The 14474-nt window shown below is 42.6% G+C and overlaps 1 protein-coding gene across 1 annotated transcript; it reads right to left on the bottom strand.

The window, feature by feature from the left end:
- Nucleotides 1-9959: 9959 nt before the first annotated feature.
- Nucleotides 9960-12383, bottom strand: LOC127001193 (clumping factor A-like). The gene is made up of 2 exons (XM_050865410.1): nt 11875-12383; nt 9960-11715 (listed from the first exon to the last, which is right to left on the bottom strand). Exons 1-2 carry the CDS (start codon nt 12343-12345, stop codon nt 10117-10119), a joined length of 2070 nt encoding a protein of 689 aa, XP_050721367.1. The 5' UTR covers nt 12346-12383; the 3' UTR covers nt 9960-10116.
- Between the last annotated feature and the right edge of the window lie 2091 nt (nt 12384-14474).

The following is a 14474-nucleotide window of genomic DNA, read 5'->3' as shown; positions in this document are numbered from 1 at the left end:
AGAGAGAGAGAGAGAGAGAGAGAGAGAGAGAGAGAGAGAGAGAGAGAGAGAGAGAGAGAGAGAGAGAGAGAGAGAGAGAGAGAGAGAGAGAGAGAGAGAGAGAGAGAGAGAGAGAAAGAGAAACAAAAATGGCTGGTGGACAGGGTAAGGGGACAGTTGGAAAGGCTGAATTCTAGGGAGTGTGACATGGAGGGAGGAAGGGAGGGAGGAAGAGAGGGATGGAGCAAGTGAGGAAAAAGAAGGAGGGCAAGGAAATGCGATACCACAGACCTTGAAGGGAGAATAGGAGACATGGAGGGGAGAAAGAGGAGATAGCAAGCCAGAGAAGAACGTCATACAAAGAGGAATGAGGAGGAGGAGGAGGAGGAGGAGGAGGAGGAAGAGGAGGAGGAGGAGGAGGAGGAGGAGGACGAGGAAATGGAAAATGAGAAGTAATGGAGAGGAGGAAGAGACGATAGGCCTAAATAGTGTTGAAGCGTCACTCTTCCTAATAATCTATGATACGGTTGACATTTTGGTTGATGGGGGTTTCTCGGCACCCCCCGAAGAGATGAGGAGAGAGAAGTGTGTGTGGCTGTATATAAGTAAGTGATAAGTAAGTCATAAGTAGGTAATAGTAACTTGAAGGAAAGAAAACTATTTGTAAGAAAAGTTCCTTCTCTCTCTCTCTCTCTCTCTCTCTCTCTCTCTCTCTCTCTCTCTCTCTCTCTCTCTCTCTCTCTCTCTCTCTCTCTCTCCTTATCCCTTTTTTTCGTTTCTTTTTCTTTCTTTCTCTTTTCTTCTCTTTTCTTTTCCTTTTCTTTTCTTTCTCTCTCTCTCTCTCTCTCTCTCTCTCTCTCTCTCTCTCTCTCTCTCACTCTCTCGTAGTGGTGGCAGTAGCAAAATTAGTAGCAAAACCGTTAGAAGTATTAGAAGTGGTGGTAGAAGTAGTTGGAATAGAGGTAGGTTTAGTAGTAGTAGTAGTAGTAGTAGTAGTAGTAGTAGTAGTGGTGGTATTAGTAATGATAGTTGTTGTAGTATACGTATAATTCTTTCTGTTCGAGATTTCCACTCCTCCTCTTCCTCCTCTTCTTCCTCTTCCTCTTCCTCCTCCTCCTCCTCCTCCTCCTCCTCTTCCCAATACAATGCTTGGGTTCAATTCGAGGAACTACGAATACAAGACGCCGGGAGTTATGTTATCTTTGTATAATTCGCTGGTAAGGCCCCACCTGGAATACGCCGTGCAATTCTGGTCTCCAAATTACAGGAAAGACATTGAATTACTTGAGAGAGTACAGCGCCGCGCCACGAAGATGATACCATCACTGAGGACGAAGCCCTATGAAGAGCGACTCGAGCGACTCAACCTCTTCACGTTGGAAAAGAGACGACTGCGGGGAGACATGATACAAGTCTTTAAGTACCTGAACAAGCTCAGCAACGTTGATCACTCCAGGCTCTTCACGCTGCAAACTAACCTGAGAACAAGAAACAACGGAAAAACAATTCAAGCAAAGCGATGCAATACAGACATCGGCAGGAGTTATTTCTCGAATAGAGTTGTTCGCCACTGGAACAGCCTCCCTGCAGAAGTGGTTAGCGCAGAGAGCATCAACTCATTCAAGAAACGCATTGATCGCCACTTTGCTGCATCGGGAGTGAACTGAACGTACCCAAGAGTAGGTGCACAAGTGCTTTAATCCTTCCCTGCAAGCCACTCCTACGGCAAACGGATTGATTAAATCACTGAACGCAGGCAGCCTAGTCATGAGCCAACAGGCTTTCTGCTGCCTGCTAGTCCATGTTTCCATGTTTCCTCCTCCTCCTCCTCTTTCTCTTTCTCTTTCTCTTTCTCTTTCTCTTCCTCCTCCTCCTTCTCTTCCTCCTCCTCCTCGCCACTGGGAACCCTCAACAAGTCGGGGGGATACGCCCTTGCCTGCAGCCATTCTATTGATTCCTCGAGAAAACTTCCGCCCTGAAGAAGGCCGCGACATGCTCACAGGAATAATTCAGTTTCGCTTATACTGCTTTTTATTTATAATCTGGTTCAGGAGAGTTTTTTTAAAGTTTTTTTTTCTGTGTTCCTTCCGTTACTGCAGAAAGTGAATATATGATAACAAAATAAGTACAAATATTTTTAAGCGTCTGTTCTCGCGTATGTTCTTCAGAATAAGTATTTTGATTTTGTTTGAAAGAGTTCTGAGAATTCTATTTGAGTTCTATACAATTAATACGGAGTTTATTAATGTCAGCCAATAAGACCCATTCTGTGTTGTTGTAGTATAGTAGTTGTCGTCTTAGTAGTCGTGGTCGACGGTAGTAGAAGTAGATATAGTCGTGGTCAGAGTCGTCGTCATCGTAGTTGTAGTAGTAGTCGTAGTTGTAGTAGCAGTAGCCGTAGTCGTAGATATAGTAGTAGTAGTAGTAGTAGTAGTAGTAGTAGTAGGTAGTAGTAGAAAAAATATAATAAACATTACCAACCATTACCAACAAACATCCACCGACAAGATCACAGTGACATGATTCAGTTCTAAAATAAATAAATAAATAAATAAATAAATAAATAAATAAATAAATAAAAGAAACCTAGACACAGAAGACAAAACTAACACGCACATTGGGGTCACACACGGGAATGAAAACATCAATGAAAAACTTGCAAAAAAAAGAGAAGCTAATTATTACATCCTTTAAACGAAACAAACTAAACTAACATAACACTGTGGGCCAGGCCAGTTCGTCGAGTGAATTCCCGGCAAGACCCAGTTATTTTATCCACTACGCTACCTACGTATTTGAAACTTTTGGTCACCTCATTGTCCCCGCATGAACAGATTGAACTATGTCACCCAGCAAGCCTCCAAACGATCGGACCTTGGTTTTGCCCCAGGAGCTCCTCATTCCCAGTGGTTTTATCCCACACAGAGTTATAACTAGATTTTTTTTTACATCTCAGCCTATAGCGCGGGTAGGCTTTCTTCAGGGGCCTAGCTGGTGGTCGACCCAAGCCCGTCATGGTGCAGACAATTTTTTTTTTTATAGTTGCGCCAGATATGTTTGGTTCATGCTGCCCCCCGGAACTCATTCTTGATTCACTGGACGGTTTCTTCTAGAGTCCGGGTTGATGGGTGGTTTTCTGGACAGCATGTGGATAGTCTTAGGCCACTCGGCGGTGACTGAAAAATCCCAGGTGGTAGCGTGGGGATTCGAATCGACGTTGTCCATGGCGTGATGAATGGTGGCCCAGCACGCTAACCACTCAACCACCGCCTTCCCACTGATTCACATGTCTTTGTATACTTACCCTATTCATGTGTCCTTGTAGACTTATCCTCTTCCTCCTCGTTCTTTCCTCTTATACATTACACAAAAAAGGCAACAGATGATCAAAATTCCTTCATTACTTACCCAAAAGTCCTCTAGTGGCCGTTTGTTTTTTTATTCAATTTATATTCCTCCTGCTCCTCCTCCTCCTTCTCCTTTTCCTACCCCCCCCCCCTCTTTCTACTCCTCATCCTCTTCCTCTCTCCTCCTTTGCCTCCTCTGCTTCGTCTTCTTTCTCTTCCTCTTACCTTTATTTTCCTTACCTTTTCCTCTTCCCTCCTCCTCCTCCCCCTCCAGTTCTTCTTCCTCCTCTTCCTGCTCCTCCTCCTCCTCCTACTACTACTACTCCTCATTCTCCTTCTGCTCCTCCTCCTTCGCCTCCTCCTCCTCCTCCTTCTCCGCCTCTGCCTCCTCCTCCTCAACTTCCTCTTCCTCCTCTTCCTGCTCCTCCTACTCCTCCTCCTCTACCTTCTCCTTCTCCTTCTGGTCCTCTTCCTTCTCCTCCGCCTCCTCCTCCTTCTCCGCCTCCTCCTCCGCCTCCTCCTCCTCCTCAACCTCCTCCTCCGCCTCCTCTTCTTCCTCCTTCTCCTCTCCTCCTCCTCCTTCTCCTTCTCCGCCTCCACCTCAGCCTCCGCCTCCTTTGCCTCCTCCTCCTCCTCCTGTTTTTACCTCCTCACGGCCTCGCTGGTGTGTATATTTTTCCCTAATACAGCAATTTATGAATACGCAATGAACGTCCTTTCTTGCCGCATTCCAGGATTATTCTCTTTTCTTTTTTTTCACTCGTATTTCATTTGTCTTTGTTTTTTTTTTTCTCTCTCGTTTCTCTTTTTTTCGTTTTTTTATTCGTTTTTGTTCTCGTGTTTAACTACGTTCTTGCATTTTCTTTTAGTTTTTTTTTATTATTTTTAGCTTATCTATTTATTTTTTCGTTTTTTGTTATTTCTCTTTTTTTATTTCTGAGTTTTTCATTTCCCTTGTTTATTTTTTTTAGATTTCTTCATTTCTATATTTTTTACATTTTTTGAGTTTTCTTAATTTCTTTTTTTTTAATTTTCTGAGTTTTCTTCATTTTTCTTTTTTAATTTTCTTAATTTCTTTTTTTATTTTCTGAGTTTTCTTTATTTCTCTTTTTTTTAATTTGCTAAGTTTTCTTCGTTTCTTTTTTTCTAATTTTCTGAGTTTTCTTCATTTTTTTAATAATTTACTTCATTTCTTTTTTTAATATTTTGAATTTTTTTCTTTTCTCTTTTTATTTTTAGATTTCTCTCTTTTAATTTTCTTCTTTTCTTTTTTTCTGATTTTCTGAGTTTTCTTCATTTCTCTTTTTTAAATTTTCTGAGTTTCCTTCATTTCCCTCTTTTATTTTCTGAGTTTTCTTCATTTCTCTCTTTTAGTTTTCTGTGTTTTTTTTTTTATGTGCTTTTCGGTATTATTTTGTCCGAGTTTTGTTATCCTTTGTCTTCCACTCATGTCCATATCCATTTTTATTTTTTACTTATCTCTTTATTTTGGAGGGTGGTGTGTGCTTGTCCATTCCTTTTCCTTTTCTTCCTCTACACCTCTAACTCTCCTGTTCTCCCTTCTGTCTTCCTCTTCCCATGTGTTTTCTCTTTAAATTTCCTTCCTTCCATTCCTCAAATTCCCCCTTGTCTTCCTTCTTCCTTCCTCTTCCTTAATTTATTCCCTTTCCCTTCCCTTCCTTCTATCACTCAAAAATTTTCCTTTCTCCCTTCTCCCTCCCTTTTTTCATAATCTACCCCCTTTCCCTTTCCTTCTTCCCTCCTTTTCCTTAATCTATTCGCTTTCCCTTCCCTTCCTTCTATCACTCAAAAAATTTCCTTTCTCCCTTCTCCCTCCCTTTTTTCCTAATCTACCCCCTTTCCCTTTTCTTCTATCCCTCTCTCATTTTCCCCTTTCTCCTTTCCTTTTTCTCATTCAGTTCCCTTTCCCCTTCCTTCGATCCTTCACTCACTCCCTTTTTTTCCCTCCTCCCTCCCTCTTCCACATTCTATTCCTTTTCCCTTTCCTTCCCTCCATCACTCAAACTTTCCCTATATCCTTCCCTCTTTCCCAATCTATTCCCTTTCCATCTTTTTTCTCTTTCATTCCGTCCATCACTCAAACTTTCCTTTTATCCTTTCTTCTTTCCCAGTATATTCCCTTTCCATCTCTTTTCCCTGTCCCTTTTTTTCTTTATCCTTCCTTTCTCCTATCTACTCCATATCCTTTTCCTTCCTTCCATCTCTCTAACTCTCCCTCCACAGGTAATTCAATGCCCTCCACCTGTCCCCCCTTCCAGATCATTAAACAGACCACACCTTCGCGCTAATTAAGGCTCACCTGTTTGCCTAGTGACCTGAGTAAACACCTGGAGAAGGGTTCCTGTTGCTGCTGTTTACCTTTAATATCACCTGTCCCGCGGGCGATCCGGAAACGAGCCTCGCATTTCAACGTAATTATTTCTTTTTGGTTTGGTATTTGTGTACGGGATGGGGAAAACGGAGTGAGATCTTGGTGGTGTAGGGAGGGAGGGATGCTGGTTCAGAGGCTTCTTATGCTAGGTTCCTTTGTTAACCCGGTAGCTGCGGGGATCATGTTTCGTTAAAGGCCCCTCTAAGCGAATTAATGAGAAAAAATCATCTCTCACGCAAACCACTTCATAATATATATCAACGCACATGTGATCAGTTTATGCATCGTCTATTTTTGGGGGTTTATATCATGGCAAAAAATTTGGCCCATCGCTGGTACACGGTAAAGCCACAAATTTGGCCCGTCGCTGCTACCGGGTTAACGTATGTAAGAAAGGTGATTTTTATTGATTTGCTGTGATGTGGAATAGATGCAGGCTTGAAGGGTTGTTTACGCTACCTTGTTATGCTGATGTATGTAAATAGGGAACCATACTTAATTTATTTTTCCTTCGTTGAGTGAAAAAGGCTGCGATGTGGCAAAGGGGGAGAGGTATGGATGGTGAGGAAGGGAATATATGCAGGCTTGGAGGGTTGTTTATGCTGGTTTATTATGCTGATGTATGTAAATAGGGAACCATACTTAATTTATTTTTCCTTCGTTGAGTGAGAAAGGCTGTGATGTGGAAAAGGAGGAGGTGTGAATGGTGAGGAGGGGAATATATGCAGGCATGGAGAGTTGTTTATTCTGGCTTATTTAATGGGAAGTTAGTAATGGGAAGTTAGCAATGAGAAGTTAGTAATGGGAAGTTAGTAATGGGAAGTTAGTAATGGGAAGTTAGTAATGAGAAGTTAGTAATGGGAAGTTAGTAATGGGAAGTTAGCAATGAGAAGTTAGTAATGGGAAGTTAGCAATGAGAAGTTAGTAATGGGAAGTTAGCAATGAGAAGTTAGTAATGGGAAGTTAGTAATGAGAAGTTAGTAATGGGAAGTTAGCAATGAGAAGTTAGTAATGGGAAGTTAGCAATGAGAAGTTAGTAATGGGAAGTTAGTAATGGGAAGCTAGTAATGGGAAGTTAGTAATGGGAAGTTAGTAATGAGAAGTTAGTAATGGGAAGTTAGTAATGAGAAGTTAGTAATGGGAAGTTAGTAATGGGAAGTTAGCAATGAGAAGTTAGTAATGAGAAGTTAGTAGTGGGAAGTTAGTAATGGGAAGTTAGTAATGGGAAGTTAGTAATGGGAAGTTAGCAATGAGAAGTTAGTAATGAGAAGTTAGTAATGGTAAGTTAGTAATGGGAAGTTAGTAATGAGAAGTTAGTAATGAGAAGTTAGTAATGGGAAGTTAGTAATGAGAAGTTAGTAATGGGAAGTTAGTAATGGGAAGTTATTAATGGGAAGTTAGCAATGAGAAGTTAGTAATGGGAAGTTAGTAATGGGAAGTTATGCATATCAACTTTACTTCTTAAAAATACATAGGGCCAGCTCGACAGTCCAACACCGAGTCACTGTAAGCGCCAAAACCAAACTATATTCTCCACAATGATTCGCTATTTCTACTCCATGCCAGATGCTAAAGAGATTTCCAGTGTGGTTTCCTATAATTTCCTCCTTTTTGTATCAACGCCAAACACTAGAGCTTTCGTACAAGGAATTTTCGTCTTATTTTGTGTTTGGTTGGGAAGCTTACGGTCGGTATAATTAGACACTTTCGCTTCTCACATCAGCTATTTCTAAAGGTCAAAGAGGGGGTCAGTCGGGTTCTAATGAGTGTTTCTTCAGGTTAATGGTACAGAAGAAGGGTCAAACTACTACCAGGGTCATAAAACTACTCCTGGAAGTGCCTTTAACTCCTACGAAAGCCTTGTCAAATATGTTTCTTCAGGTTAATGGTACAGAAGAAGGGTCAAACTACCACCGGGGTCATAAAACTACTCCTGGAAGTGCCCTCAACTCCTACGAAAGCCTTGTCAAATATGTTTCTTCGGTTAATGGTACAGAAGAAGGGTCAAACTACTACCGGGGTCATAAAACTACTCCTGGAAATGCCCTCAACTCCTACGAAAACCTTGTCAAATATGTTTCTTCAGGTTAATGGTACAGAAGAAGGGTCAAACAACTACCAGGGTCATAAAACTACTGGAAATGCCCTCAACTCCTACGAAAGCCTTGTCAAATATGTTTCTTCAGGTTAATGGTACAGAAGAAGGGTCAAACTACTACCGGGGTCATAAAACTACTCTTGGAAATGCCCTCAACTCCTACGAAAACCTTGTCAAATATGTATTCTTGGGCGACGAAATGTCTTATAATACGATCCTACAAATTTGCTGTACTGGACTATAAAACTGGACCATAGTGTCGCCATTCCTTTGTTTGCATTTCCTTCTGGCTAAGACTTAACCTCTTTCGTGCGGGGAGTATCACGACACCGCTCCACCATATATTAAGCTTTCATTTAGCCACTACTTCTTTATAGGCTTTATTGTTTTTTTATTTGTTTTTTACCATGAGCTGCTTCCTTTACTGCAAAAAAAAAAAACACTCGCCTGTCAACTATTTCATAATTTCTTACTTTTATATAAATCACTATTAATCATAATTACTGCCTAGTGTTCTTTTCTATCAATTCCAGTATTTTTCACTATAATTTCTCATTCCAAATAGCGTAATGAGCCTTTCTTTCTTCTTTTCGTAGTCATTTCTATAAGCTCTTTTTGTTGCAAGGTTAATTAAAAAAGTCTATCCATTATATGAGCTAATACTTCCGTGCATAACGCCAGTGTTTATGCTTATTATTTCCCGCTACGTCTGTCCGTTCCCAGAGGCGTTGATCCCTGAGTTACTGCACGCCTGGGATGGTTTATTAATATTGGATCAGTTAATTTACTTCCAAAGAGAGCGCGGGAAAAGAAAAACGAGGTAAGATTGGATTGGTGTGTGTGTGTGTGTGTGTGAGAGAGAGAGAGAGAGAGAGAGAGAGAGAGAGAGAGAGAGAGAGAGAGAGAGAGAGAGAGAGAGAGAGAGAGAGAGAGAGAGAGAGAGAGAGAGAGAGAGAGAGAGAGAGAGAGAGAGAGAGAGAGAGAGAGAGAGAGAGAGAGAGAGAGAGAGAGAGAGAGAGAGTGTGATTGATTGATTGATTGTTTGATTGATTGATTGATTGATTGATTGATTTGAATGGACTGGACTGGGATTGGCCGGATTGAAATGTTTTGTCCTTGGTTTATAGTCTTTTCTCTGTATTTAGGTCACCAAGCTGAACAAACAACCACACCAAAACAGGCAGGTAGGCAGGTACTTAAATAGATAGTTAATAGCTTGTCAGACAGCTAGGATGAGTTAGCTGGTTAGATATTCAGTTAGATAGTTACGTAGTTTTTTTTCAGTATTTTGTGTTTTTTATCATATTTCGTTGTGTTGATCCTGTTTTTTGTTTTGTTTATTATATGTTCCTTCTCTTTAGTCATCTGTTTTACGATTCATTTATTTGTTATTTCGCTCGTATTAAATAGATGAATGAGTGGAAATGTCCGGAGGGGGAAGCGTTCAAAAGGGAATATGTTAAGGGGGGAGTGTCCGGCACCCACTACTACTACTACTACTACTACTACTACTACTACTACTTTATTTACCACTAATTGTACTACTATACTACTGCTACTACTACTACTATTACTAAACTATTTGCTACATGGTAAGGCCAACATTTGATATCGTTTGTCTTATGTAAAATCTGAAGCGGTCTTCGTAGCCACGCATGAAGGCAGGGCCGTATACCTCACAGTCCATCGGGGACCCTCCACTAATACCCGAGGGGTCCCCCGTTAAATGTAAATGTTCGTGGGTCTTGTAAGCGGGAAAAAGCTTCATAAAACTGCATGTATTCATCTAAAACAGTATATTCCAAAATAAAGCATAAAATTTAGTAAGTTTTTCAACTCGGTCAAACATGTGCCCATTTGGTTAACTATAAAGGAATAGATAAAATATTCTTAATTCTTTTGAATGGCAACTATTCGCAAATAAATCTTGATAAGTAAGAAAATATAATGCACTCTTAGCCGTGGGTCGTTAGATCAATATAGATTTGTTAAACATGCAGGCAGGAATTGGTTTGCTAATAGAATGGTAGACGAATGGAAGAGACTTGGCAGTCGTGCATGTGGTGAATTTCACTGTGATAGGCACACTATTATTAATAGGTAAGGTAAATTCATTAATAGGATAATAGTTTTATTGTAAAGGTTTTCATTGATAAGATAAGAAATACAGCTGGAGCTCCTCCCCTGAAGGTGTAATAAGAGCGACGGTCACTGAAGGTTGCCTCGCTCCCCGGGAGTGTGGCTCACGATGTGGCTCGCGCCTGCGCCGGGGGTCACTGGTGAGTGTGTTACCAGGCTGCTTAGTGAAGCAAGACAATGTACACAACGACAGCACAGATGGCCGTGACGTCCAGGAAGGCATCATCCTCATCAGACCAGTCATCACTGGTTATAATTATCAATTCGAGGGCATCCCATGAATCATCATCCTCATCAGACCAGTCATCACTGGTTATAATTATCAATTCGAGGGCATCCCATGAATCATCATCCTCATCAGACCAGTCATCACTGGTTATAATTATCAATTCGAGGGCATCCCATGAATCATCATCCTCATCGGTGATGGCGGCCACCGATTCGGCGGATGCCCATGGATCATCATCCTCATCAGACCAGTCATTACTGGTTATCAATTCGAGGGCATCCCATGGATCATCATCCTCATCAGACCAGTCATTACTGGTTATCAATTCGAGGGCATCCCATGGATCATCATCCTCATCGGTGATGGCGGCCACCGATTCGGCGGATGCCCATGGATCATCATCCTCATCAGACCAGTCATTACTGGTTATCAATTCGAGGGCATCCCATGGATCCTCATCCTCATCAGACCAGTCATTACTGGTTATCAATTCGAGGGCATCCCATGGATCCTCATCCTCATCAGACCAGTCATTACTGGTTATCAATTCGAGGGCATCCCATGGATCATCATCCTCATCAGACCAGTCATTACTGGTTATCAATTCGAGGGCATCCCATGGATCATCATCCTCATCAGACCAGTCATTACTGGTTATCAATTCGAGGGCATCCCATGGATCATCATCCTCATCAGACCAGTCATTACTGGTTATCAATTCGAGGGCATCCCATGGATCATCAGCCTCATCGGTGATGGCGGTCACCGATTCGGCGGATGCCCATGGATCATCACCCTCATCAGACGAGTCATCACGGGTCGTCACTTCAAGGAGTGCCCATGGAACATCACCCTCATCATCACGGATCATTGCTTCAAAGAGTGCCCATGGATCATCACCCTCATCAGACGAGTCATCACGAGTCGTCACTTCAAGGAGTGCCCATGGAACATCACCCTCATCATCACGGATCATTGCTTCAAAGAGTGCCCATGTATCATCACCCTCATCAGACGAGTCATCACGGGTCGTCACTTCAAGGAGTGCCCATGGAACATCACCCTCATCATCACGGATCATTGCTTCAAAGAGTGCCCATGTATCATCACCCTCATCAGACGAGTCATCACGGGTCGTCACTTCAAGGAGTGCCCATGGAACATCACCCTCATCATCACGGATCATTGCTTCAAAGAGTGCCCATGTATCATCACCCTCATCAGACGAGTCATCACGGGTCGTCACTTCAAGGAGTGCCCATGGAACATCAGCCTCATCATCACGGATCATTGCTTCAAAGAGTGCCCATGAATCATCACCCTCATCAGACGAGTCATCACGAGTCGTCACTTCAAGGAGTGCCCATGGAACATCAGCCTCATCATCACGGATCATTGCTTCAAAGAGTGCCCATGTATCATCACCCTCATCAGACGAGTCATCACGGGTCGTCACTTCAAGGAGTGCCCATGGAACATCACCCTCATCATCACGGATCATTGCTTCAAAGAGTGCCCATGTATCATCAGCCTCATCGGTGATGGCGGTCACCAATTCGGCGGGTGCCCATGAATCATCAGCCTCGACCATAGCAACAGAGGTCACCAAGTCTGGGGCTGCCCATGAATCATCAGCCTCCACGGACCAGTCATCATGGGTCGTCACTTCAAAGGCTGCCCATGCATCAGCCTCATCGGTCCTGGCCACCCCGTTAGTGGCCGCACGCGGTGCAGGGCTCACCGCCCGGACGGGCTCGCCACACCGCCTCCCGTTGCACCGGAGGCTGGTGAAGGCGGGCCCGTCGTCACAGAAGAGAGAGAAGTGGAGGCCGCTGATGTTGTTCAGCAGCCAGGCCAGCGGCATGGAAGAGGTGAAGACTGGCTTCCTAAGCGAGGCGCATTGCACCCTGACGGCCGCGTTGCCGTCTTTCTTGCACAGCTTCGCCAAGGGCACTCGCAGCTCAGCCTCGGCGTGGCAGCCTTGAATCCCTTTGACGCAAGACCAGCCTTCCACGGGGAGCTTGACGGAGGCGACCGTACGCCTCCTCTTCAGGCAGCAGGTGGAGTCCTTGCACGAGAGCTTGATGGAGTCCACCAGGGAGGAGCCTCGCTCCAGGGTTACCCACACGTTCAATTTCTGTCGAGATGCAGAGTTTCTCATCGTTGTTTCGATGTGATATAAAAAAATTATCCGAATATTGAGGAAATCGGTGTTCGGTAATAAAAGGAGGTGCTATGTCCATGAAGACCGACTGGCCTCCAGCAAATTCTTTCTGCTATAATCTTGCCTAGTCGGCTAAGTAGTGCAGTTCGCGCGTCGGATGGCGGGTGACAGGACTGTTGCTAAACTATAAAGGAGTAGATAAGACAGACAGACAAAGACAGACACAGACAGACAAAGACAGATAGAGAGGGACAGAGAGAGATACAAGGAGAAAAAGAAAGACATCAACAACAACAACAACAACAATAACAGCAACAAGAAGAGAGAGGGGAGGGGAGAAACAGTACCCGGCTATCATGTTGAGAGAAAGAGCATCACAAGGAAGGAAGAACTTGAGAAGAAAAAAAAAAAAAGGCAGGGCTCGGCGTCAACAACCACAGAGCAAAGCGGCGGCTGGAGCGGCATCCCCATGGTGATGGTGACGCAGGGAGGGGAGAGGTTGCCATGACGACCAGGTGTGCCGGCGGTGGGCAGGTGAGGGTGTTGACGCGAGGAGAAAACGTGGAAACATGGAAAGGCAGGGGACGTGACGCAGGTTAGCAAATATCAAGCCTCTCGTAGAAGTGCTGGGATTTTCGTGGACTGCTTTGTGATCCCAGTGATAATTTTATCCAACTTCAGCATCTTGAGCGGGAAAAACACCCATGAAAACCCGAATAATCTTCTCCGTGTCCTTGGAAAATAGTCGTGATGGGAGACCGATACGTTGAAATATATGGACCTTAGTCATTTCGTTAGGCACTTAGGAACCTGTGGAATGCATTAAAGTATATTCAGTACTAAATTACGGTAATGTTCAGTTCACGCATGTTGCTACGATGTATATGACGGTCAACGAGATTTCAAAGTTAATAGTCTTCGTATCGACTACTTGTGCTGAAAAGTTAACCCACTGCCGGATGCTGTAATTGACGAAAAAAAAATATATATTACCGATCTCTATTGCATCGCCTCCCTTGATATGATAGACGTTTATTTCAATTTCTCGTTAGTAAATTTATTGCTCTAAAATTTGGAGTGATCGGTATTATTGTGTTTATGGAGGTACTTGAAGACATCTTTTTTCTCTTCTTATATCTTGAGTAGTTTTCTCCTCTTTTGGGTAGTTTTTCATGCGGTTGTGGCCTCAACGATGATACATTTTTTTGCAGTGCGTCGCTTTAGTCTCGAGTAATCCGACTTGTAATGAGAGGCCAGAGCTGCACTGCGTTTTCCAGTCAAGGTCTCTACTCAAAATATTTTACACACACAATTCTTCGGGATGAACACGAGTACTATATCAGCTTTTTTTACAAGCTTCGTATGTTTTAGATCACTACTGACATTGACTCATGATCCATTTTCTCTTGTACGACCTTTAGAGACTCCACGCATGTTTTATGTATTGTTACTATACTATTTCTGAGCCCCAAGTGCATGGCTTTACGCTTGTTGAGACTAAAGAACAACCACTCGTAACTTCTCACTCCTAATGTTTCACTCCCAACTACTCTCTCCTAACTTCTCATTCCTAACTTCTCATATCTCTTCTCATTTCTAACTTCTCATTCTTAACTTCTCATTCTTAACTTCTCAATCTTAACTTCCCATTACTACTTCCCATTACTAACTTCCCATTACTAGCTTTCCATTACTACTTCCCATTACTAACTTCCCATTACTACTTCCCATTACTAACTTCCCATTACTACTTCCCATTACTAACTTCCCATTACTAACTTTCCATTACTAACTTTCCATTACTAACTTCCCATTACTAACTTCCCATTACTAACTTCCAATTACTAACTTCCCATTACTAACTTCCAATTACTAACTTCCCATTACTAACTTTCCATTACTAACTTCCCATTACTAACTTCCCATTACTAACTTCCAATTACTAACTTCCCATTACTAACTTTCCATTACTAACTTCCCATTACTAACTTCCCATTACTAACTTCCCATTACTAACTTTCCATTACTAACTTTCCATTACTAACTTCCCATTACTAACTTCCCATTACTAACTTCTCATTACTAACTTCCCATTACTAACTTCCCATTACTAACTTCCCATTACT

Source organism: Eriocheir sinensis, chromosome 20 (assembly GCF_024679095.1).
Source record: "Eriocheir sinensis breed Jianghai 21 chromosome 20, ASM2467909v1, whole genome shotgun sequence".
NCBI classification, from domain to species: Eukaryota; Metazoa; Arthropoda; class Malacostraca; order Decapoda; family Varunidae; genus Eriocheir; species Eriocheir sinensis.
This window is presented reverse-complemented; position numbering and strand designations above follow the sequence as displayed.